The sequence below is a fragment of the Pipistrellus kuhlii genome, unplaced genomic scaffold (genome assembly GCF_014108245.1).
Source record: "Pipistrellus kuhlii isolate mPipKuh1 unplaced genomic scaffold, mPipKuh1.p scaffold_m20_p_1, whole genome shotgun sequence".
Classification (NCBI taxonomy): domain Eukaryota; kingdom Metazoa; phylum Chordata; class Mammalia; order Chiroptera; family Vespertilionidae; genus Pipistrellus; species Pipistrellus kuhlii.
In genome coordinates, this window is record NW_023425404.1 from 26,710,184 (window position 1) to 26,737,044 (window position 26,861).

Below are 26,861 nucleotides of genomic sequence, written 5' to 3' on the forward strand. Positions count from 1 at the left end.
TATATCTACTAATCTTTACCTTTTCTAGTGTTCTATGCAATTTAATCCCTTACAGGAGAAAGCAGAAACAAAATTACATTTGACAGTATCCCATTAACTCTTTCCTTGCTCTGAATTTAATTTGTGTCTCCCCCCTTCCCCATTAATCTGTTTTGTTTTTGTGTTAATCCTCACTCTAGAATATCTTTTCCAATGATTTTTAGATAGAGTGGAAGGGAGGGAGAGAAGATGAAAAGAGAGAAGCATTGTGAGAAACATTGATTGGTCGCCTCCCACATGAACCCTTGACTGGTAATTGAACCCGAGACCCTTCAGTGTGCAGGCTGGTGCTCTAACCACTGACCCACATTGGCCAGACCCAGTTAGCCTTACTTATATTATTCTTGTAGGTCCAGTTGAGGCATAGTTAGCTTGGGTTATAATCCTTTCAGTAATTCCTCTGCAGACAGCTGTTTAAATACTCTTTTTTCCCCCCCTCCTTGTTACAATTACTTTTGATATTAAATGCTTTAAGAGGTTTCCAACTCAGAAACCATTACTGTAACACATTGTGACTTATGTTTACACTAACAGCTCTTTGTTGCTATAGGTACTATAGATTCTCCTGAGTTAGAAATCTTATATAACAAATGTAGTCTGTTAGGAGCTATTCTCTTGAGTCATACTACTATATCATGGCATTATGTCCCTTTAGAACTAAGGAAGCATAGAGGTAGAAACTTAATTTGAATACCGGTATCTGAATTTTATTAGTGGCGGTTCTTGATTTTTACAGTGCTCAACTGATTTCCCCACACCCATCCCAGAGTAGAGGAGTTGGCTCCCAGGCTATATACAAACTGCGCCTTTGTTTGAAATTTAAATTATTTTCCATGAGAAGGAGGCATGATAGGAAATGACCAGACTGTCCACTTTTGACATGTTCCAGGTATGACTAAAGCATTTGAGAAACACCATGGATTGAACTATGAACTGTCAGACCTACCAGTCAGGTTCAGATACCCTGATAATGGTCTCACAAAGCACATGCAGATTGCAGTGTCTCTGTCTCTTAAAGGTTCAGTATTTTCCATCTTGACCACTCATGCTAATAGCTCTCGTAATAGCTCTTATCTGCTCCTCAAATCAACATCTTTTTTTTTTTTTTGAAAACGTCAGATATTTTTGTATTTGAAAGGAAATAGAGCTGAAAATATACTTTGAAGCTAGCAAAATATTTTTTTTGGTACAGCACTTTTCTTTTCCTTAGGTTATATGTTTATGATCACTGTTCATGGGATGGTATTGCCATGGTGCAAATAACGACTTCTGTTATATCCGGCAGGGGGCTGGGCTTTCATCTTAAGTGTGGCTACAGCATAGCACTGTGATACCTGGAGCCCACTCAAGTACTGATCTGTATTTTAAAAGTACACATCTAAGTTTACTTATTTACATAATGTAATACCCACCAATGTACATCTCCTAATCAGTTGTATAGTATAATTGTAAATCAGAAATTCTGATAGCAAAAATATTTTAAAACATTCTTTTCAAAGGGGAAAGAAAAAATATTGACACTGTGTCTAGTAATGTTCATGAAAGTACTCATTCATTTTTTTTTTTATTGTTTAAAGTATTACACATAGAAGTACATATATCTCCTTTTTCCCCCCATTGACTTTCCCCCAGCATCTCCTACCCCTTCGCATGCCCTCATCCCACATAGTCATTCTTTTTGGAAACTAATGTTAGTCTCAAATAACTTTATTTATTTTGCTCAAACCAATCACAGATCTGTAAGACCAGTAGCTGATGAGTCTCTGGGACTAATATATAGCTCAGAAGTTGGTTCTGAACTAATACTCCAGGGTGACATCATGAGCAAAATGTAGTTCTATTTCTGGATATGTTGAGTAGCTTTTGTAGAACAATTTTGTTAAAGCTAAAGCTAAACGTTTAAAAGGGGTGTACAGCTTTGCTTTTGTTTGGTTTTGGAAAACAGTATTAACAATAGAAGGTGATCAATCTATTCAATATATGGGATGAGAGTAAATGTCTTATCCTACATTGATTTTTGTTAATGCACATTGTGGAAGTAAGATCTAGTGAATATCTTGATATGGAAAAGAATGAATAATTTTATTGTTCAATGGTTTGCTAAACATTGCATTTCTTTGATTACCATGTTTATATATTCTGGAGAAAAGTTCTTAAATAATAGATTGATGACTGGGTAGACCCTAAAACTGCTAAGAGAAATATAGAATGTAGTTAGCTATTTGTGCTCAAGGTTTGTTAAAATCCAAGTTAACCTTAAAGGTGCTGTACCACCGTCCAAAGAAAATGCCGTTAAGTAGTCCTACCTTCCTAGCGCTTGCGTGATTTTGCTTTTGTATATTTAATAAAAACCATCTCAAATGTTTGCTTGTGTAGTTTATGGATAATGGTTGATTATGAAGTGTGTTAATTCAATTTCAGCAGTTAACTTGGCATGAGCAGGACTCTGGACAGTCTCTTAGCCTCTCCTTTCCCACTGTTTGGAGGACTGAACCACAGGTTGGGCAGATAAGATACTTTCTAAGACTGATTTACATATTAAATTTAACTGGACAAGTATCTTGCATAGTGCCACCACATGTTTCTTTCTGTCTTGGAATAATTGATGTTTTTCCATATCCTTGGTGCTAAAGTAGTTTAATCAAGCATTTTAAATGGAAAGGGTTAATGAGCACTTGCAATGGAAATTAATACATGTGTGCACTTGGCAATTCAATTGATTATAAAGGGTTTGATTAATCCAGGCCAGTATTTTCCCAAGCATTAATAAGCTATAGGTTTATATTGGAAGAAAGCTAATATAAGATTTGGTCATGTCAATTTGAGTGACTTCCTAAAGTTTAACAGACTATTGTGATTTTAACTTGTATTTGGTTATAATACCAAAATCATTAGGCAGGTCAATCTGTGATTGCAGCCTGTACTTTAAAAAAATAACTTTTCTTGCTTTAACTTGGCATTTATTGTGTTGGAAAAGAAATCCCCAGTTTAAACATAAGAATGTTAAAATATTATTGCATATTATGGTACATACTGGACCTTTGGTTTGAAGTTCCCAAACAGCACTAGAGGCAGCCCTCAGGTTAAGTTGGACTCAATCTACATCGTTTCGTGGTTATATCGCCATCTCCCATTTATTGGTTAAAAAAGTTCTGCTGCCATTTTGACGCATGTACCTATGTGCTTTATTTTATTTATTTACCAGAAGTAAAGGTCAGGAATTGTTATCTTTATTTTAAAATTTTTGACTGTTTCACTTCATTACTGCTGTGTATGTGTTCCATGTGAGTGACGTAGGTGCTTATATAGGTGGGTTCGACTTATGGTGATAATTGCGTTATGTTGCAACGTGGGAACGGATCTCCGACGTAATCCAAGGACCTACTAATTGTTTTAAAATGTTCTCTCATGAAATTAAAGTCGCTTAGCAGCAGCAAGAACAATGTGAGACAAAATAGTTTTTTTTTTGTAATTATATGATTATTTACAAACTAAGTTTTGATGGAGTGAAATTTACTTTGTCTTGTGTGCAAGTGCCTATGATCCTGGTTCACATTTGTGATTACAAGTAACCAAGAGAGTCAAGGGACCCACCTCATATGACATTAAAACACTGATGTCTGTTAAAACAGGTGGCTTTGATTCATTGTATAATCCTCATCTATAGTCCAAATGACTGCTTTTGGTAGCTCAGCCTTGAATTGAAAGACAAAGACTGCTGATGAAAAAAAGACATGTTCAATAGCATTAGGTAAGGTGAAGGAGAATTGGAGATTGTTAATCTGTAGATAAGTATACAGTAAGAATGAAAAAAGGGATTAAAGTCATTCGTGTAGTTTCTAGGGTGAAAAAAATGTTCTAAGTCCAGAGCAGCTGTCTGAACCAAGAATTTCATGTCTCTGAAAATGTGCAAGCAAATGCTGGCTGGATACACAGCTGTTGGGAATGATTCAGTATTGGCAGGGAGTGACGAGATGATCTATGAGATCCCTCACAATTTTATATGTCTATGAAGTACAAAAAAATGGGAGCGAGTTTGAGAGGAATAAAAAGTGAAAGTTATTTAAAAATAATTTTAGCTTGCTTGGGTACCTGTACCAGTTTTCACACTTAGTACTATGTTACATGCCACTCAGTAGTTACAACAGTAAAATGAAGTAAAAATGTGGTAAGAAAATGCAACCAAATATTTTTCCCATATGCTTTTTCAGCATTATCTCCAGGTAAAATGTACCAGAGCAGCCAGTTCATTTCCAAGAAGGAAAACTATATAGCAATTATTTTATCCTATAAGAGATGAAAGACACAATGAAATTTATCAATAAAACCTTTAGAAATACCTGCACATATACATTTACATTCCAGTTGGTAACACTTCAAATTATGTTGGAGAACTCAAATATTAGACATGGTCATATATATGCTGTTTGAAGTTCGTGTTTTTATCTAGATACAGATCTTGATAGTGAATCTTTTGAAGACAGGTGTGCAGCAAGTTTGTCCCGAAAATCATGAAGATAATTATATTGCTGAAAAAGGAAAAGATGTATTGAAATACATTGTAGAAAACTACCTCCCAGAGTAGTCTCAATGCTGGTAGGAATCAGGAATCAGAAACATTTGCTAAAAACAATCTGTATCCTTTGGGGTAGGCAAGTATTTATATTCCAATAAAGCTGCATTAAGTGTGAAAAACTGCTTCAAAAAATTAGAAGGTAGCTTGAAACATGAATATAAATCTGTAAAAATCCTTTCTCCCTTTACTGGAAGGAGCAAAAAATTAAAAATAGGTAGTGAAGGAATTCTTTTTGTAAGTGTATTTTCCCCTGTGGGAGAGGGGTGTGGGTAAGTAGGGCGGAGAAGGACTTTCTGAAGCAATTAACTTTGGTATAGTCAAGAAAATCTTTTTTTTTTTTTTTTAATATATAGTTTATTGATTTTTTACAGAGAGGGAGGGAGAGAGATAGAGAGCCAGAAACGTCGATGAGAGAGAAACATCGACCAGCCGCCTCCTGCACATACTGGGGATGTGCCAGCAGCCAATGTACATGCCCTTGACCGGAATCGAACCCGGGACCCTTCAGTCCGCAGACCGACGCTCTACCGCTGAGCCAAACCGGTTTCGGCAAGAAAATCTATTTCTTATAGAAGCCCTGTATATATATTTACTTTTTGTGATGACATAATCTATTTGGAATAATTTTCAAAGTAGATAATATCACAAATTAATCTTAAGCAAATTTAAATTTTTAATTTATTTTGAGTTTTAATAGCTTCCTAGAGGATATTCTTACTCTGCCAATAATCTCATTCCCTCTCATTACCGAGGGGTGGAAATTGCATATTGCTAATGAGGAAAAGCCTGTTTGCCACAGAATGCTCAAGTGATAAATTGAAAGCCCATACTAATGTGAGCTTCTCTCCAAGATTAAAGATGTAAAAAGTTCATATATGTGTACAACTATGTGTATTTTATTTTGTTTTGTTTCAGAGTGAGACAAGAACATTTTGAATTTGAAGCCTCATTTGATCTTAATAAAGGGAGCTCTGTTTTCAGAACGTGTGCATGACCTTATTTGAGCACAGAGAGCCAGGCTGCTTGGGGAACTCATCAGTTGTAATAATTCACATTCATTATACTTGGTTAGGTTTGCACCCTGGGAAGATGGACTGTCCAACTCAGGGAACCACCTAAAAGCCAACATTCTTTAGTGCCTGCTCCTGATTGAGCTTTACTGAGCTAAAATAAAGTGAAATCTGCAGGATCTTTTTAGCAACATGATTAATCCTAATATATAAAAAGCTAGGAGCCGTCACAACTGAAACTGGACAGAAAACCTAACAGGCTGCGTGGGGCGACCAGGCCGGCAGGGGGGTGGGGGGCCAAACAGGCAGGCAGGGGGTAGGAGTTAGGGGTGATTAGGCCAGAAGGCAGAGGTGGTTAGGGATGATCAGGCTGGCGGGGGTGGGGTGGGGCAGTTAGGGGCAATCAGGCAGGCAGGCAGGTGAGCAGTTAGCCAGCAGTTCCAAATTTTGAGAGGGTTGTCCAATTGCTGTTTTAGGCCCAACGCCAGCAGTCAGACATCCCGCGAGGGATCCTGGATTAGAGAGAATGCAGGCTGGGCTGAATTTCATGCACCGGGCCAGTAGTATATAATAATATCCTTGGGCGTTGCCACCACAGTGCTTTTGAAGTGTTAAAGGAAAAGTCAATGTGGAAAAACACCACTTTGATTATCCACAGTAAAACTGCTTTACATTTTTTTGTATTATAGTAATTCATCTATCTTTATTAAGTGTTTGGATGATATAAGGTCTTCATTAGATTTTTTTTCAGTAAAAATCTACCCAAGGAATTCCCAAGTTTATGGTAACGATCTCCTTTTTCCAAGTGAAATGATTCATTTCCAGAATTGAAGGGGCAAAAACTGAACAGTTGTAGATCTTGGAAGAGTAACTGGGAAGTTCAATTTTTTCAATATTGTGAACTTTTTTAGACATCCAGGTTATATTTAAAATTAAAACAATTAAAATATAATCAGGTGGTACATGAATAATAGAATGTTTTGGATTTTTATTGCTCTTTTGATAATATAGGGGTTCAGAACCAGCCACCCCAAGATATATGGTCAGTGATACATTGGTTATTTTGAGCTAAAGGCAACCAAGAGAAACTTCTGCCACCTCCTCCCCAGCTCTCCAGAGGGATTTGAATTAGAGCCTTGCCGATAATGAGTTATTACTGAAGATAACCCATCTATATGGCAGGGCAAACTAATTTCTGAACGTAAATTTGATTTTCTCTTGTCGACGTCTCATGTTGATTTAATTATTCAACCAGCCGAAAAGACCCAGAGGAGGGAAGGGGACATAGTGTCCTTTCCCACAATGATGAGTTACCCTGTGTTTCTAAAGGTCTGCCCCCCCCCCCCCCCCCCCCCCCCCCCCCAGTCACACTTGCACAAAAACAGTCCACCTCGGTACCTTTATGGTCTGTATCGCTCCAGATCCTCTTAGGTCTCTCAGGCTGTCTATGGCTTGCTGTGGTGATACTGTGTCAGACAGATACAGTAGGAGACAAGCGGCTACTAATAGAACATGATAGGAAAATAGTAAATTATTAACTAATTCATGGTAGGATAGAGTATTTTATATTTAATTACACTTATTTTGGTACAGAACACCAAGTTTGGTATAATTGTTTGAAATGAATTAAAAGGCTGAGGCTTTAGTATGTGTTTTTTGACAGTTAAATTGTAATTTTAAATGATTGGATTAAAAGTAACACTGGCTTCATTCTTTTTCCCCACATAGCTTTATTGAATTAGAGGCCTGATACAGGAAATTCATGCAAGAGTAGGCCTTCCTTCCCCCGGCTGCCAGCACTGGTTTCCCTCAAGCACCTGGGACCCAGGCTTCCCTCACAGCCCTGGCTTCATCCAGAAGGTTGCCCGGAATGACATCCAGTCTAATTAGCATATTATGCATTTATTATTATAGATAACTCATATTATATAAGTATACGATTTAAAGTATACAAGCCAGTGGATTACAGTGTATTCAGATATGTGCAGCTCTCACCAGTTTTCACCACCTCAAGAGAAACCCTGTACCCTTTTGTTACCATCCCCCTACCACCCCATCCCCCCAGCCCTAAACAATCAACAATCTATTTTCTGTCTCTATAGATTTGTCTAGTCTACACATTTTTAATAAATGGAATCATATATGGTCTTTTGTGACTAGCTTCTTTCACTTAGCATAATGTGTTGAAGATTTATACATATTGTGGCATGTTCCTTTTTATGGATGAATGTTTTTGGATATACATTTTGTTTATTTTTCAATTGATGGAAATTCAGATTTCAATTTTTTGGCTATTATAAATAATGCTGCTATAAACATTCACGTATAAATTTTTGTGTGGACATGACATTTTTATTTCTTTTGGGAATATACCTAGGAGTGGAATTGCTGGCTCATGTATTAACTGTGTTTAACTGAGGAATAGCCAGATTATTTTCCAAATATTTTCCAAAAGCTGCACCATTTTACATTCCCACCAGCACTGTATAAGGGTACCTCTTCCTCCATACCCTAGCAAATGCTTATTTTCCATTTTTTAGATAATAGCTATCCTAATGAGTATTAAATGGTATCACATTGTGGCTTTTTGTTATTGTTAATCTTTAGCAGAGGATAGTTTTCCCATTTATTGTATTGTATTGTATTGTATTGTATTGTATTGTATTGTATTTATTTATTTATTTTTCCGGAGAGAGTGGAAGGAAGGGAGGAAGGGAAGGAAAGAGAGAAACATCGATGTAAGAGAGGCATATTGATTGGTTACCTCCCACAAGAGAGGATTACAACCTAGGTACATGCCTTGATTGGGAATCGAACCTGTGATCCTTCTTGGTGTTTGGGCCTTCTTGGTGTTGTAACCACTGAGCAACATTGACCAGAGCTTAATGTGTTTTTGTTTTGCATTTCTCTGAGACTAGTGATGCTGAACATCCCCCCCCCTTTTTTTAATAAATGTTTTAATTGATTTTTAGAGAGAGAGGAAGAGAGATATATAGAAACATTGATGGAGAAATTTCGATTGGCTGTCTCCTGCACATCCACTACTGGTGATCAAGCCCAAAAGCCGGGCATGTGCCCTGACCAGGAATCGAACCTGTGACCTCTTGGTTCCTGGGTCGATGCTCAAGCATTGAACCACACCAGCCAAACTGAACGTCTAATTTTCATGTGCTTATTGGTCATTTGTGTATATTTTGTTTGGAGAAATATGTATTTAGATATTTTTCTCTTTTTTTTTTTTAAATTGGATTGCTGTTTTATTATTGAGTTTATGAGTTCTTTATAAATTCTAGTGAGTCCCTTATCAGATGTATGGTTTGCAAATACTTTCCCCATAATGTCTTTTAATTTTGATAGTGTTCTTTGAAATACAAAAGTTTTTAATTTCCATACTGTGCAATACTAGAAGGAATAAATTTATATCAGTGTGATATTTCATTTAATGTTTTTTTCCCCTAATACATTTTTTTTTTTTATTTTAAAGTTAACATATGGTAATTAACTTTGGTTTTCATACTTATGTTACCAGTGGGTATTATTTAGAAGTTACTGTTGGTATCATAACACCTGCACACGGATAACTAACAAAACAAAACAAAACAAAACAAAACACAAGAATGCAGGTGCTAAGACTTGTAAATTATGGTTTGTAGAATCCTCCAAAATAATGCTGAAAACACCTCTCGCTCCCACCTTAGCTTGCTAGGGAACACCAAATTTAGGGCCTTAAATAAACTGATGGTCTTAGCAGACTTATATTGTGTTTTGTTTCCTTTTCACACAGTGAGCATATGCCCCCAAAAGAGGAGTTTGCATACTTGAAGTAAAAAAACAACAACTGAATAATGAAAATATATTCCTTACCAAGACAAGATCTTCCAATTCCTCCATAACAGCTGAAAGGGAAGTACAGTTTTGAGATTTATATATTTTCATTCCATCCCAACAATTACAACTAAGGACTAGTTCTTCCTGCCATCTATTTTTAACTTTGATGTCCAGCACAGTGCCTTGCAAACTGAGATTAATAAGTATTTTTGAGCCAATGAAGAGCAAAGTGCTTATTTATATGATGAAGAGCAGTCATCCTGAACACTTGTAAGGGTCAAGTAGGCAAGGCCTTTTTAGAGACCTCTTTAACCGCCAGGATCTACATCTGAGGAGTGTTAACTGGTTACTAAATATGGTAGAAATCAGACTATTTTACCAACTACCACTTGGATGATCTTCCTCTGTCTGAATAAAACCTTAGTGGTTATGGGACAAGTGCTGTCTGTATAACTCTTCATTTACCTTAGAAGAGTACAGAGGTAGCATACCACAGAGGTTTAGAGCATGGGCTCTGGAGCCCCCTACTTGGGTTGAATCTGTATCTATCATTTATTAGATGCTTGAATCTAAGCAAATTACTTAGCTTCTCTGGGCCTCAGCCTTTTCACCTATAAGATGGTGACAGCAACAGTGCCTACCTCATAGAGAGGACTAAATGGGTAACATCTGTAAAGAGCTTAGAACTGAGCTTGGCACATAATAAGAAGTAAATTAATGTTAGCGCTATGAAGATATTAGCAATTCTGCACAACTGATCTCAGGAAAATGAAGATTGACCTTGAAAACAACAAAAGCATTCATTTTAAGCATTTAATCAACAAAACTAAAAATGTATTACACACTTCCTAACTTTCTTAGAGCATATACTGAACCTAATTGGGTGCTGATGACTCATCCTGAACATCAATTACTGTAGTGTATTGTAGATAAAGCTCTACATACATGTCTCCTGATAGGATGTGAGGCAGAGGACCAGACAGGCACTGGCCTCTAGAGAATTCATGAACTGGCTTTCTACTCAGTGTCCCAGATGTAGGCCCGTTTCAGAGGTGAGGACCCACGGCAGAAAGGTAGATAGAGTACTGCAGTGGCTTTCTGCAAGATTACTACTACTTCACACCTCTTGCTACTCTTATCTTTCCTCCTCTGACTGGTTCATTGATTCCTACTCATCCTTCAAAACCCACCTCCAATTTTATTCCCTGAAATGCCTTGCACTCCCCCAGAAACTATCTCTGTCCTGTGTGCTGCCTCATACACACCTTGTGTGTGCTTTGCATCCACATGATAGCATTGTTGGCTGTGGATTCCTTGAGGGTGGGGGCATGCTTCACAGTGTGTGTTTTGTATTCAATTTGTATTTATTTTGTTTTGTTTTCTTAGTTATCCATATGCAGGTGTTATGATACTAAATAATACCCACTGGTAACATAAGTATGAAAACCAAGTGTTATGGGTTGAATTGTGCCCCCAAAAAGATACATTGAAGTCCTAATCCCTAGTGCTGTGAATGTGACCTTATTTGGAAACAGTCTTTGTAGATGTAATCAAGTTAAGATGAGGTCATTAGGGTGGGCCCTCATCCAATCTGACAGGTGTCTTTATAAGAGGAAAATACTATATGAAGGCACAAACACAGAGAGACAACCATGTCATGACTGAGGCAGAGATTGGAGTGATGCAGCTACAAGCCAAGGAATGCCTGGGATTGCTGGCCACCAATGGAAGCTTAGGGAGAGGCAAAGAAAGACTCTAGTCTGAGGGAGTATGGTTGTTGGTTTTGATTTTGGGCTGCTAGCCTCCAGAACTGGGAGAGAATAAATTTCTGTTGTTTAAAGCTATCCAGTCTGTGGTGCTTTGTTACAACAGCCCTAGGATATGGTATATCATGGTTATACCATGCTCACTGACTTTATAAAGGAATGAAATATCCAGGGAGAACTAGTGAGACAGTGAAAAAATGTACCAGACTCTCTTTCGGAGGGATAAACTCTAGAGCTGTATGGTCATCTGGGCACTCGAAGATGGCAGAATGGAGAGGAAATTGTCTTTGTCCCAACAGTAGTTACTCAAGGACACTGTGAAAGCTCTGGGACAATGAAAACTTCCGGTCATCAGATGATCTGTGGGAGCCTGAAGCAGTTAACATACAAAAGGCTGCCCACCCATCTTTCTATCTTGTCTGCACTGTTCAAACATCAGAGTATTTGTTTTTCTAGAACCTATTAGAGTGGAATTCATTAAGCTTCTCTAATCTGAGCTAGTTTGATCTCTGGAAACTTTTCAGTAAATATTTCAAAAATTTACTTGAGAAAAATGCAAAAAAGAAAAAAATTTACTTGAAAAAAAAAATCTCAGATTTGGTTTGAAAAAGGGTCCAAAAATTGGAAAATGTTTTTCCCTAGGTACATCTAGTTATCTAATGAATTTTAGGCTTAGAATATTTAGCAAAGACAACTCTTTATTCTAAAATTTTGCTTTTATAATTAGTAAAGCAATTAGTAATTGCTTACAGTGAGAGATTATGCTTTTCTCTAGAGCAAATTTGCCAATTGTAGGATGGCTTCTACTTCTTTATTCCCTACTAGTTCTCTGTTCATCAGAGTTCAGTTTGGCCACAAACAGGTGTGTACCCTCAAAGACCTTGCGCTACTGTGCTTTGCCTTCAGAACCGGAACTGTTGCATGAGACCTCTGAGCTCTAGATCAAAGAAGAGAAGTTGACTAGGCTTGCCCTTTTCCTACGTGGTCTAAGACTACTTGGTTATTTTGGTTCATTTGCATAATTTCTAACGCAACTCAATGAATTCATGGACTTTAGAGCTTTTGAGGTGTTAGAGTATTTAATATTCTATCTTGTTTCAGAAAGGATTAAGCAGCTTATTAGGCTATAAAAAGTATCATGAGCACAGAGGACTGGTTTGCTTCCTGTGGCAGGTCCTCTGCTGTGTCTCACTTCTGGCAGAGCATCTGTCTTCTTATACACAGCACCACTTCTCTTCTTCCTTTCTACAATCTACTCTTTTTTTCTCTTTTTTTCTTAGCCTGTTTTATTTTGTTTTAAGCTTTCATATCAGCAGCTGTGTATAGCCATTTGACAAACAGTGAGAGTCCCTCTTTCATATTGGTAGCAAATTCACATAATCAAATATATTGTAATCTTCAAGTCATATTTTTAAGATTATCAGCACAACACCTTGTAGAGAGCGAGCACTCAGAAATTTGCTTTTATTACTTTTGAAGAGTTAAGGACAATAAAAGAATAGATTGCTTAGGATTTCTGATTATTTCTTTACTGCTAATTTTTATAAAATTGGTTTTCTTGTTGTTGGAAGCAACTGAAAGGCTGATCCATAAGTTGTTAATATGAAAATAATGCACAATCTTTTTTTTGGGAGGGAGGGTCCTAAAATTGTAACTAAAGGTCTTTTTCTTTTGGAAAGAAAAGCCTGTCCCTATTCTAGAAATTTCAAAATCTACTCTTTTATTGTTCTTATTCTTCAAAAGTAATAAGGACAAATTTCTGAGTACTTGCTCTGTACCAGGTATTGTGCTGGTACTTTTCATCCATTCTTTCTTTTTAATCCTTACAACAAAACAGAAGGTAAGTAATAACTGAATAAAGATGCAGTAATTGGAGAAGTCATTCTGACTGGGACATTTCTCATGTAATGTATGGAGAAAAGGAGAACTTACTGTATTAAGGTTTTTCGGTTATTTTTAAGGCAGATTGCAAGTGCCTCCATTATTTCACAGCAGTTGGCTATGTCGGGAGTCCCTCCATCTGGGATTGGATGATGATGAGTAATAATTCCATACTGTTGATAGAAGTTCAAAAGGTTTGGGACTCTATATTTTGATAGTTCCCCTCTGGTGCAGAAAACAAATATGTCTTGTATGCCATAGTTCTTCAGTTCTTCTGCCAATAGACCAAAATACACAGACACACAGCATATAGAGTTAACATTTCTTTTTATAAGGAATTATTATTTTAAAAAAATGTTTTTATTGATTTTTTGAGAGAGAATCATGGATGTAAGAGAGAAACATTAATCAGTTGCTTCCTGCATCCCCCGCTCCCACCAAGATGGAGCCTACAACCTGGGCATGTGTCACCAATAATCTTTCGGTGCATAGGATGATGCCCAATCAATGGAGCCACACCGGCCATGTAACTGGAGTTATATTTCTTAAGCCAAACTAAGTAAATAATAAATGATAATCTATAAATTTGAAGTGCTGATAATCTAAAACAATACCGATCTGTCTTCAAACTAGGGTAAAAATTAAGTCACTTTTCATAAAATGGGATTTACCAAAACATTTGCAATAAAAGGTGGTTAAATTTAAATCAGACTTTAAAACTCAAAATGCTTTTTACTGAATTTAAAAACGAGTCCATTATATTTTTGTTCTTGATATTTTTTACAATAAATGCTTCAAAATAAATTTAATATTTCAAAATAAACTCTTGAGAAAGAGTACTTTTTTTTTTTTTTCTGTTTTCTTCCCACAAAACCAACCATGTTTGTTGCTTTCACCAATCTGTTGTTTTGTTTCACCCTAAGCATTGTATCAATATATAAAGTCTCCAGCATGACCGTGGTGTCAGAGCTCTTGTAGTCACACTGTACCACACCATCATGAATTTATGTGCCAGGTCTCCAGGAAATAAAACACTAACTGTACTAGAATTATACAATTAGCCACTTTTATTAGTATAATGAATATGAACCAAGCAACAGTACCATAGGGCATTCTACACACCAGAACTTTCTTATGGCAATATCTAATTCTGACTGATCTCAGCCTCTTCTCCTTCCCTGTCTCCCAAATCCAAGGATATTTAGCTATTTAAGTGCAAAGTGCCTTTGATCATGAACCTCTAAGTAAATAACAAATGATAATCTATAAATCTATTGCACTTGAAATATGTCTAGTCCAAATTGAGATGCTTTCTAAGTGTAAAATACATATCTAATTTCAAAGATTAAATACAAAAAAACCTACCTCATGTTTTATAATAAAAACCCATTGAAATGAGACTATTTAGATTAATTAGATTAAGTAAGATATATTATTAAGTTAATTTCACCTGTTTTTTTTTTGTTTTGTTTTTTAAACGTGACAACTGGAAAATGTGAAGTTACATATATGGCCTCTACTTGTGGTTCCCATTATATTTCTATGGACCGTGGTGCTCTAGAAATTACTGCAAGTTTTTATACTTCTAAAAAGATTTAACCTATCATTAACACACCTAACTATTTTTAAGAGGAAGTAATTTTCTATTGCCTCTTGTACACATTGGATAATTTCAATTATATAGTGGTTTTCAAACTTCCCTGGAAAGCACTTTGAGGAGGAACCACAGGGCCTGCCACAAGGAGATTCTAGGGCTCTATCAAACATTGCCATTTTTTAAAAATACTGAATTGCATTGAGAAACAAAAGGTGTGGTAGAATATTGGAAACCCCTTTTATAGAAGATACTAAATAAATAGGGCTTTTAAAAATGTGCAAGGCTGGATCTTGAACCAGGGATTTATATTAAATGTTCTCCAAATGGAAATTTCCTACCAAGGTAGGTGTCTAACTCAAAATTTTTTTACAAATATTACAAGGGTCAACTAATCTATTAGCCTCTTAAAACTTTTTTTTTTGTAGGTAAGATATAAATTGAAGTACATCAGCAAATTCATATTCTAAAACAATGAGAAAAAAATGAAGATTAAAAAAGCTATACTGGTCAGAACCAATTAATAACATATTTTTATTTTGATGTATTATAAGGACACTAGAGGCCCGGTGCATGAAATTCATGCATGGGGGTGGGGGAGAAGGTTGTCCCCTCAGCCCAGCCTAGACCCTCTCCAATCTGGGATCCCTTGGGGGATGTCTGACTACTGGTTTCACCCTGATCACAGGGATTGGGCTGAAAACCGGCAGTCAGACATCCCTCTCACAATCTGGGACCACTGGCTCCTAACTGCTCACCTGCCTGCCAGCCTGATTGCCCCTAACTGCACCCCCACCAGCCTGGTCATCACCAACTGCCCCCTTCTGCCGGCCTAATTGCCTCTAACTACCCCCCCTTCTGGTCTGGTTGCCCCTTAGTGTCCCCCTGCTAGCCTGGTTACCCCCAACTGCCTGATGGCCTGGTCACTCCTCACTGACCCTCCTACCCCCTGCTGGCCTGGTTGCCCCACACAGCCTGCTAGTCAGTTGTTTGGTTGTCCCTCACTAACTCCCCTGCCAGCCTGGTCGCCCCACCCCATGCAGCCTGCTGGTCAGTTGTTACTTTGAGGGCTTTGTGACCAATTTGCATATTACCTTTTTATTAGTATAGATTGGTAGGACTAGTAGTCTTGAAATATTCTAGGTCAACTAGAATAAAATATTTTGAAATCTGAGTTTTTTAGCATTATGCAGTATGTAAATTTCAAATTGGAGTAGATTATCAGGATGTTTGTAAGATTATCAGACTTGAGGCGACAGTGGTTGGAACATCTTTGAGCATGTGAAGATGAGACCTCGCTCCATCTTTCGCACCTTTTAGGTGCTGGCTCTCTAAATTTTCTATGTGGGATGGACAATTTCACTACGACCTCTGAGTTCCCAGCTCAGGCTTAATTTCCACTACCACAGTCAAGTCTGTAAAGAACAACATTCAAAGATCTACAAAACGTCAATTTTCTATTTACATACTTTTCTCACTCCAACTTATACATTTTAAACTCAAAGGCAGTTTCCATCTTACCTAGTAGAGAAACATATAAATTGACCGTACCTCCGCTACACCCACAGCCAATCAGAGTGAGTATGCAAATTAACCCAACAAAGATGGTGGCTAATTTGCATACATACCTGGGTCGTGGGAACCTCCTCCACACCCAGGTCACTCCCAGCTGGCCATCGGCAGGAGGCTTTAGGTTTGGGAAGGGGCTGAGCCTGTGATCGGAGGTGCCAGGGATCCCCCTTCCCAAGCCTAAAGCCTGGGGCAGAGGCTTTAAGCTTGGGCAGGGGCCGAACCTGGGATCAGAGGGAAGGGGGAAAAAAAATGGAAACATATCCTCAGGTGAGGATAAAAAGAAAAATAAATGTCATATCCTATGAAAGACACATCTTGAAAATGGTTAAAGAAAGTTGTCATTTTTTCATGGCGAAGGGACTGGAGTCCATGTTGATGAAAATACCTTGGTGGCTGTGGTGACTGACAGTGGCTGCAGCAGTGGGGTGATGGGACTGGCACCTTCCCCTGATCAGCTTGGTCGCCTCCTGCAAAGGGAGACCAGACTGCAGCGTAGGTCCGCTCCCAATGGGGAGTGGGGCTAAGCCATCAGTAGGACATCCCCTGAGGGCTCCCAGTATGTGAGAGGGGACAGCCTGAGCACAAATTTTGTGCACCAGACCCCTAGTGTATAATATAATTACCATTCAGTGAAAAGCAACACCATGCTTATTTTAGTGAATGATGAGTTTTCTGTACCCTTCACAAATACCTCTTTACATATTAGAATAAGTGTGTAGTTTGAAATTTTATGAAATACCAATAATTTATTTGGTATATTGAGAAGAGACTACAGTTTTTCTTTCTGAGAAGGAGACTGTTAGTGTCATTTTAAAAGAAATTATTAACATGGTTGTTTCATATTACACCTACCTGTATCTTTTTGGATATTTCTTCTAATATCTTTAAATTTACAACCTATAAGTAATGATAAAACAAGTGAAAAAGTCAGTTTTTGGTCATATATAACAAGTATATTTTAACAAAATGTAGCTACTTTAGAAAGACATTCCACATGATTATTAATATGCTTCAATTCCATTTTGAATGTAAATTTCAATTTCTTATATTCTTAGGAATAGAACCCAGGGATTTATGGATCCCAGCTGAAGGAACTACTAATGTGAGGATTATTTCTTCTATGTTCTTTAGGTAACAAGTACCTATCTATAGTCCTCAGTCTCATATTGTAACCCAGGGTTTACATTTTATTAAGATAGGTAAGTCAGAAATGTAAAACTGAATGTGGATCTGGAAGGGTTGAAGAGTGTAACACAGGTTCCTTTACCTATGGCCCAACATAAGGGCTCCTAAAAATGATGTCCATGCTGATGGCCAATTCTCCTATTACTCAGTATGGAGAATAATGTGTTATCTGACCAAAAACAAACAAACAAAAATAAACAAAAACTTATAAAAGAAAAAACCCCACCTTTTAAAAAATATATCAGTAAGAAGCCAACTGTAGTGTTACCTACCTGGAAGAGCACATAAACCCAGGAACTGAGAACAATTCACTCGTGACAAGGGCAGCCTGAAAAGATAAAACTTTATCAAGTATAGTTCAGTCTTTAAAAAGTTATAAATGAGAATTCAATTTAGTAAACGTGTGTGCTTGCCATTAAACAAGTGTTTTAAAGGTCTATAGTAGTCACAAAACAAAAATTCATAGTTAAATATCAATGTATTGGTCTCAAAAAGGTCGAGGAAAACTGGAAGTTTTGAAACGGAGACTTATCATTTGCTTTGTCACAATTTAAGTCCTAAAAAGTGGCAAGTCAAACTTACCTTAAAGATAATAATGCCTAGGATGCCAACAGCTAGTATAAAACGCCCTTAAGTTACCCTATAGATACATTGTCTTAGTAACCTTCAGAAATAAGCTGGAAAATGACTATCTGACAGTATCATTCCCAGCATTCAGTCTATATTACTATTTTAAGATTCCTTTGTAGGCTCTCCTTAAACAGATAAAATTTCATATGATAAAAAAATCACAGGCCACCCATTCTTTGTAGTAATGGATTTTGGAAGGCAGCTATGCTCACCACTATACCACCAACGCCTTGAAGTAGTAATGGATTTTGGATAAAATTAAATAATTTCAAGAAACCATATTCCCAGTTTGCGGTACTTGGGGACAATGGGGGGAGACTTATCTTATTTTTAAGATAGAAAATGAGTATAAAGGAAGACAGAGGGCAACATATAAATATCACTTGACTTTGAAAATTAGATGAATTTTTGAGTTTAAAAGGGAGTTTGGAAAGGGCAATGAAAGATAATTGCTATTTAATGGCAGAACAAAAATTTTAAGGACAACACTTTTATTCTTTTTCTCTTCCTATAGTGTTGTCCTATAAAAAATAATAATGTGTCTTTAAAAAATAATAATAAAAAGTATTGATTTTAGATAGGAAAGAGAGAGAAAGAGAGAGAGAGAGAGAGGAAAAGAGAGAGAGAGAGAGGGAGAGAGAGAGAGAGGAACACTGGCTTGTCCCACTTATTTGTTCACTCATTGATTTGTTCTTTTATGTGGCCTAACTGGGGATGGAATCCACAATCTTGGTGTATCAGGAGGATACTATAACCAATTGAACTATTTGGCCAGGATTGGAATGGCTTTCTTAAAGAAACAGATGATTATATTTACACGCAAGAAAGAAAGCATTTGATTGCTGGGTGTAGAGAATCTGGTATAACCATAAGTCACTGCCAAGATTTTAAAATTGGTTTTCTATAGAAAAATCTGTATTTGTTATTGTATCTATGGCAATTGGCTTTTAATGTTAAATGGTCTGCTGATAGATGCATTACTGTGGCAATTAGTTCTAGGATTTGACTACATGATAAATGACGAAATATCTTCTCTGTTTGTTACAGTGTTCTTTTATCATAAAAGAATAAGTAGGTTTTGGTACTAAATGGGAGATCATTCCAATGGGATCTCAACTCCTTAATTACTAGTACTTGTTTCTATTATGGTTTCCTCAATATATAAAGAGTCCCACGCACCTGCAAAAAAGCCTAATTCTATCATAGATAGTAAATAAATCATGGAGTTGGACAATCTCATAAAAATTGGAATTATAATCAGTGGGAGAGAATCGTTAAATTCTTTCAATATGTAGACTTCATGCTATGAATATTATGATGTACATATCAAATATTTTAACTCATCATTGATCATAAATGTTAACATACCATGATATCTGAATTGGAGTCTGTTCATCTTCAATAGGCTCTTCATCTGATGAGTCAAACTCACTTGTCTGCAATGAAATAGGCTTCAAAAGAAATTAGTTATGTTAAATAACTGTAAAGAATATTTACATATCATCTTAGTATAACTGATCTTTGCTTAAAGATACACTGAATACGTATTTGATATTTATTCAATCTGGAATGTCAGAGATTAGCAATTGCAATGATAATTATTGTTATTTACCATACTATTAATAACTACAGCACTTTGTAGTAGAGCTGGATTGGGAATCAAGAAACCCGGCTTCTGGTGTTGGCTCTGTGATGTCATTTTAGTCTGGATCTCAGTTTCTCACAACTATAAAGTGAGATTTACTCACTCATTCACAAACATTTCTTGGACATCTTCTTCTGCCAACTTCTGGCAACCAAAGATTCATAAAACAAAGAGCCTCCCTTCAGTATAGTTGGAAGCACAGACATGTGCACTGATTACAGATTTTAAATGCTAACATGGAAGCAAAATCTAAGCATTTCAGAGCAAAAAGAGGAGTGAATAACTGCTCTGGGAGCTGGAGAAAGCTTCACAGAGGAGATGCATTAACTGGGTTTTGAGGAATGAGCAGGAGGTTTCAGGCAGATCGGGAAGAAGTGAAGGCTATTACAAATCGAGAAAGGGCTTGTGCACTTGGAAACAGATCAGAGCAGAGGAGGTGGAGCTAGAGATGTTTTACCTACTCCATTTGTAAAAACAAACAAACAAACAAAAATAACCCCCATAGAGCCTAGTAGTTTGATTGGGGTAGGAATTTTAGTTGGAATAATAACCTGCCCTCAAATTTGAAAGATTGAGGTGGACTTTGTATGCTGATCTAAGGAGTTGGAACTCAATCCTGTGGGCATCATTTCTACATGGCAGACGGTTGAAAGTTTTATAGCACCAATAAAAACATACCTTTCTTCTAATCCTTAGTTGGAAATGACTGAGAGATAAAACACAGGAAAGGCAAATGGAGATCAATAGATCAGTTTTATTACTAAGGGTCACGTGTCTTTAAAGCGGTGGTCTGGTTGGGCTTGTCAAACCTTCATGCAGAATTGGATTCATCCACCCAGTCATAGGCAGCCAAAGCCCACCCAGGGCTCCCTGGGGCAGAAAGAATGCGCTCTCTGCAGAGAGAAGGGATGAAGGGGTTGAGCTACCTGTGTTCAGCTCCTCCCAAACCTCTGGCACAAGTGGAGGAGGAGGCCAGCTGATGTGCCCACACAGGGCAACGCGGGGACGAGAAGAGTAACCACTTAATGGCCGTTCCAGCTCTGACGCTGTATTCTACACCGGTCTTGTTTGTTACAAGGAAACATTCCAGAGCCAGCTTAGGCTGTGGGTTTGAGGTGCTTTGGACCTATCTGTGTTATTAACTCAACTTAAAGGAAGGCCAGTCAGTAAGTTGTCAACCTTAGTGGTAGGTGATGGAAGTCAGGTGGACTTCAGCTTCTTGTATTGATCTGTTTTTCCTTTTTTCCTCCCTCTTAAAAAAGCAGTATTGGTCAAAACCGGTTTGGCTCAGTGGATAGAGCAACAGCCTGCGGACTGAAGGGTCCCGGGTTCGATTCCAGTCAAGGGCATGTACCTGGGTTGAGGGCACATTCCCAATAGGGGGTGTGCAAGAGGCAGCTGATCAATGTTTCTCTCTATCCCTCTCCCTTCCTCTCTGTAATAAATAAATAATATATATATATATATTTTTTAAAAATATATATTTTATTGATTTTTTACAGAGAGGAAGGGAGAGAGATAGAGAGCTAGAAACGTCGACGAGAGAGAAACATTGACCAGCTGCCTCTTGCACACCCCCTACCGGGGATGTGCCCGCAACCAATGCACATGCCCCAGACCGGAATTGAACCCAGGACCCTTCAGTCCACAGACCGACGCTCTACCACTGAGCCAAACCGGCTTCGGCTATATATATATTTTAAAAAAAGCAGTTTTGTTGATTCAAGACGTTCAATTTGTGAGGCCCACTCAGGCAACCCGTCTGGGATTTACAGCTCCCAACGCAGCTGCACGCTTCAGGCTCCCCCAGACCCAGGGATCCTGAACCCCAGGGAAAGGCACGCAGGGTGCCGGGTGGCCTCGGAGATGGTGACAGTGGTGGCCACACCCACGAGCGGGGATTGGCCATCGTCTTTCCTGAAATTTCCCCCCGTCCACGGCGAGGACAGCTCCCCCGGGGGCACAGGCAGCCCGCTACATCTTTGGGGGCTGGGGTACCTGGCAGGCGGAGACCCTGAAGCTCTCTACGCCTCAGTTTCCTCGGGAAAACGGGCATGGCTGTCGCGAGACTTAAAAGACCCCGCAGGCGACAGCCCAGCCCTCCCCCGGCGCACGTCTTCCCCTCGTCCCGCCGCCCCAGTCCTCCCGGCCATCGCTCTCGCCGGCCCGGGAGGCGCCACCTCCCCTCCCAAAACGGTCACTGCGCGAGTCGCCGCGCCACCGGACCAGGATGTCCCGGGGCCCCAGGACGGGAGAGCAGAGTAAAACCGGGGTCCGGAATAGACTGACATCGCTCCCACAGGAAGCGGGAGAGCCACCTCCAGAAGCCAGGACCGCTTCCGTCCGTCCCTGTGGCTCCGTTCCTCCGAGCCTCCGCCCGACTCACCGGCTTCATCGCGGGCAGCCCCGCGTCGCGACCCGCCACCGTCTCCCTCCGGCCGCAGCAGGGTCTCACCCCGCGCCGAACCCGCCCCTTCGCTCAGCTCATTGGTGCATCCCTTTGTGAGGTGGGGCGCGGTGTCTTCTAGGAGCCAATTACGCCCTCGCCCTGATTCTTACTCCGCCCCCCAGCCGCCTCCGGCCGCTCATTGGTTCCCAGGTGGCCTTTGAAAGACGCGCGGGAGGAGGGCCCGGTTGAACTTGATTGGCTGGGCGGGCGCCCGCCTCCCGCCGGTTGGGAGGATGGAGGTGGCGGGGGAACTGGGAGGAGCGAGAGAGTTTAAATGCTGGAAAGCCAAGGATCCTCTTGGTAGGGCACATGTGTCAAAAACAAGGCCCTCGGGCCAAATCCGTCCCGCCAGGCCTTGCAATGTGGTCCGCACCGCGCTGTCATCACTGCACTCCGCTGCGTTTCCATCACAATGACAGTTTATGACTGTTCAGTAAACCATTCGGCCCGCGATTTAGGCTGGATGTTAGACTTTGGCCCCTTCTCTGATTGAGTTCGACACCCCTATGGTAGGGTTTCCAAGTGTTTCCAGGGTAGGAAATTTTGTTTCCTTAAAAAACAAAACAAAACAAAACAACAACAAAATTGTGTTAAGGGCATAGGAAGAGTTGGGGAGGCACTACCCTGAAACATCTTATGAAAACACTACATCCCATAGACTTTATACTTATGGTCCTATCTAGTCTTACAAAAATACTATGGAGATAGCTAAAAATATAGACTATAAAGATAACACTGTATGTGTGATATTTGATGTTCTTGACCATTACAGGATCTAGACAGGTTAGGGTGTAGCTCAACCTTCCTGATCACTAAAATATGAATGAAATAATATTGTGTGAAGGGAAGATAAAAAGTGTCCAGATGGTTCCAAAGCACCAGTGTTTCTTACATAATCAGTTACAATCTTTCAAAAAATGTGATTCATTTCTTTCCCATTCGCCACTCCCCATTTTTCTGGCCACAGGGAAGGAAGTCACCAGGAGCAGTATTACCTGTAGAGCTGACAAAAATATGCAGAAGTTTCAGCTCCCTGACTCATGTTGTGAAAATCAGTGGGTGACTGAGCTAGCACAGTTTGACTTAGAGACTGAATTGCTCAGGGTTCTCCAGAGAAACAGAACCCATGGGATATATACATAAAGAGATTTATTTTAAGGAACTGGCCTCCACAGTTATGGAGGCTTGGTGAGTCCAAAATCCTTGGTCACGGAGGTTGGGGGACTGGAGACTCATAAAGGAGTTTTGGTTGGAGTTCAAAGGTCGTCAGTCTGTTGTAGAACCAAGACTAGTTGATGTGGCATGTGAAATTCAAAGGCTGTTGCAAAATGACCCTTGCCTTTTTGTTCTATTAGGGTTTCAGGTGATTAAACCAAGCTCACCCTCATTATAGAGGGAAGTCAGCTTTATTCAAAGTCCATCAATTTAAATATTAATCCCATCCAAAAACACCCTCTCGGAGCCCTGGCCGGGTAGCTCAGTTAGTTAGAGTGTCATCCCAATACACCAAGGTTGTGGGTTCAATCCTCAGACAGGGCATATACAGGAATCAAATGATGAATGCATAAATAAGCGGAACAAAAAGTTACTATTTCTCTCCCTTCCTTTATCTCTCAAAATAATTAATAATAATAATAATAATAATAATAATAATAAAAATCAACATAAAACAAAAACACCCTTACAGGAACATCCAGAATAATGTTTGACAAAATATCTGGGCACCATGGCACAACCAAATTGACATATAAAATTAGCCCTAACAGACATATTGGATTTGATCCATCCATTCATTCAGTAAATATTATTGAGCACTATCTGTGTTCTAGGTATTATTCATAGTGCTTAGAATACTGGAGGGAACTAAACAAAATCCTTTATGCAGCCCACTTGCTATTGGGGGAGACAGGTAGTGATATGAGCTGTGAAGAAAAATTTAAACACCTGGAGCCTGATGACTATTCTAGGCAGAAAAGTCAAAGAAGGCATCTTTGAAGAGATGCCATTTGAGAAACACCCAAATGAAGAGAGGGAACCATTTGAATATTTAGGGGAGGAGGTTTCAATCTGTCTTAAGAGTGAGAAGGTACAAAGGCCCTGCGGTGGGAATATACTAGGTGTGTTCAAGGAACAGCAAGGAGGCCAGTATGGGAGGACCTGATTAAATGAGGAGGAGAGTGATAGGACATAAACCAGGGCCTTGTGTTGGGTTTGAGTGCTGCTTTTCTGAAGGATTACAGAGAGAGTTCAAAGAAAGATTAGGCCCTGGGCTTTAGGCAAGGCAATTCACATCTCTGTATGAAACAGGGGAACAAATGCCCCCTTGGTGGGCTTCAGGATATTGTTATTCCCTCACTTCTTAACTCCTGCCTTCTCTCCACTTCTCCCAGAGTTGGCTCTATAGATCCTTTCATCTTCAGCACCAGTTAATACAGTTGCCATATCATTTCCTCAGAACCGACTTTCATCTTCAGCACCAGATAATACAGTTGCCATCATTTCCTCAAAACAGACTTCCCCCCTTGGAATGAAGTTCTAGCCCTTTCTAGTGTGCAAATTCTGCCACCTCTGGCCTCAGATGGATGTGAACAGCCTGAATCTGTTCTATCTCCTGCTGATTCTGCAGAGAGGAGGGAAAGAGTGAGCTCTGGTCCTATGAGAAGTGGGTAGAGGGCTGGAATATTTCAACTTCTGTTTGTTTTCTCTAACAGAACTGTGTCCAGGCTTTCTCTTTCTCTACCTGAAGACAAACACATCTCACCTCTATGATGTAGCCTTTGTTTGTTTGTTGTTTTGTTTTGGTTCAGGGGTTGACAAACTTTGGCCCATGAATCAGAACACATAGGCCTGTTTCTGTAAAGTTTTATTGGAATACAACCATGCTCATTAGTTTAAGTATTGTCGATGGCTGCTTCTATGCTATAATGGTAGAGATGAGTAGATGCAACGGATTGTATGACTTGCAAAATCTAAAATATTTACTGTCTGGTCCTTTACAGAAAAAGTTTGCCCACCTCTGCAATGTAGTCTATGAGAGAAATGTATATTTCTTCTAATAATATGGATTTAAGTCTACTTCTTGCAAAGAGTTCTGGCTTTATTATGCTTAAACCTTCTTCTCTGCATGTCTTGGTCCCTTCGTCATTGAGGGTCCTACATAAACTAACAAGGCCTCTGGCTGAGCCATCTAGATAGTTAATGGCACCATAGTAACCTGGTTCCTCTCTAATCCCCAAGATTTTTCCCTGAGAGGGGGAGTAGGAGCATAAGTTCAGCTTGTCACACCTTAGTCTGTAGTTAATTTTTTTGGTGTGTGATTCATAGCTGTTAACAGAATTGTATGTGATCAAAACAATGTGGACGATTTATCCAAACTACCAGATGAAAAAGTGTTAACACATGTTCATAGACAGGAGTGTTTTGGGAAATACTCAAAGGGAAATGAAACATGACTGCCATCAGTAGTTGCACTTGGATGTATGTTTTACAACAGATCTATATTTAAGAATATTTTAATATTAATGTGAATGGATTTGACATATGTGTTAGGAAGAGAACATTGGAAACTTAGAGTTAGATGCAATTTGGAGAGAACATACTTCCTCCCTTTTGCCACAATGAGTTTAAAAATTTTTGTTGTAATGACCATCAGCTACAATATAAGACATTCACAGTAGACATGTGTTATTTTCTCATTGTTTATCTCTCTGGTGAATTGCCCCTTTCCCATTTCATATGGTCTTGTTGGGCATGTAAATGGGACTGACCAATACATGTGCCTTATTCTTCTGGTCACAGTTATTAATGCAGGGACTGCATATAACCCATGCCTCCTGGTCTTGTGAGCTTTGGTTGCTCTTATTTTCTTCTTTCCCTTCCTAAGATTTCTGCTTTTCTCCAGGAGGATGCTGAGTTCTAATTTATCCCAGATAATTAAAGTAGATTGTGAAATTTATTTGAAATATCACTTAAAATTTAAAATGACATTTATAATTGGAATAGATTGTATTTTTCATAACACTTTTACTCATCTTAGCTACTCTTCTGCAATGTGGTTTTATCAGGAGGTAGAGTATAATATTCATGCTTTTGAATGTGGCCTGGCCTTAGGCACCAGCTTGAATGTAGCAGAAGTGACAAATGATAAGCTTGTTAAGAGTTCATATTTCATGTAACCAGAACCTAATTCAGGAAATAGATTATCAGCCCCCAGAAGTTTCCTTTATGTCCCTGTCAACTGTCCCCCATAAGCTTAGCTATGTTTTGACTTCTGACCCTATTGCTTAATTTTGCTTGCTTAGGAATTGTAAATAAATGGAAGCTTTTGTGTATGGTTTCCTTTGCTCAGCTTTATGTTTGTGAGATTCATTCATGTTGTGTAGTGTAGTTGTACTTGTTTATTTTAATGGCAGTATTTCATTATTTGAATATACTAGAATTTATTTATCTAATCTGTGGTGGCTAGACATTGAGGAGTTTCCAGTGTTGGCCTATTATAAATAGTGCTGCTATAAACATTCTTGTCCATGTCTTTTGGTAAAAATATGGGTGCATACTAGGAGTAGAAGTGCAAATGTTCATCTTTAGGGATACTGCCAGTTTTCCAAAGAGGTTATACCAATTCACACTCACACTGGCTCTGTGTTAGAATTCTAGCTCAACATCTGTGCTAACATTTGGTATTGC

General features: G+C 38.9%; 1 protein-coding gene across 5 annotated transcripts; it reads right to left on the reverse strand.

The window, feature by feature from the left end:
• Window positions 1-4,353: 4,353 nt before the first annotated feature.
• CDKN3 (cyclin dependent kinase inhibitor 3) lies at window positions 4,354-22,278 on the reverse strand. 5 transcript variants are annotated; one of them, XM_045580499.1, is made up of 8 exons: window positions 22,113-22,252; window positions 19,450-19,532; window positions 17,724-17,779; window positions 17,119-17,163; window positions 13,152-13,374; window positions 9,490-9,521; window positions 7,024-7,124; window positions 4,354-4,568 (listed from the first exon to the last, which is right to left on the reverse strand). In XM_045580499.1, the coding sequence occupies exons 1-8, from the start codon at window positions 22,119-22,121 to the stop codon at window positions 4,482-4,484; spliced, it is 636 nt and encodes a 211-aa protein (XP_045436455.1). In that variant the 5' UTR covers window positions 22,122-22,252; the 3' UTR covers window positions 4,354-4,481. The 5 variants fall into 5 exon arrangements, with proteins under 5 accessions (XP_045436455.1, XP_036292168.1, XP_036292188.1 ...); XM_036436275.1 differs by having other exon boundaries at window positions 7,024-7,127; window positions 22,113-22,251; XM_036436295.2 differs by lacking the exon at window positions 17,724-17,779 and having other exon boundaries at window positions 7,024-7,127; window positions 22,025-22,278.
• Window positions 22,279-26,861: the final 4,583 nt, after the last annotated feature.

Bases quoted from the DNA above. Each gene is read 5' to 3' on its own strand.
- CDKN3 (XM_036436275.1), bottom strand. The intron at 17,780-19,449 runs GTATGTTAACAT...TTATCTTTTCAG, and splicing joins ACTCCAATTCAGATATCATG to GCTGCCCTTGTCACGAGTGA. The intron at 7,128-9,489 runs GTAAGGAATATA...ATGTTCTATTAG, and splicing joins AATTGGAAGATCTTGTCTTG to TAGCCGCTTGTCTCCTACTG.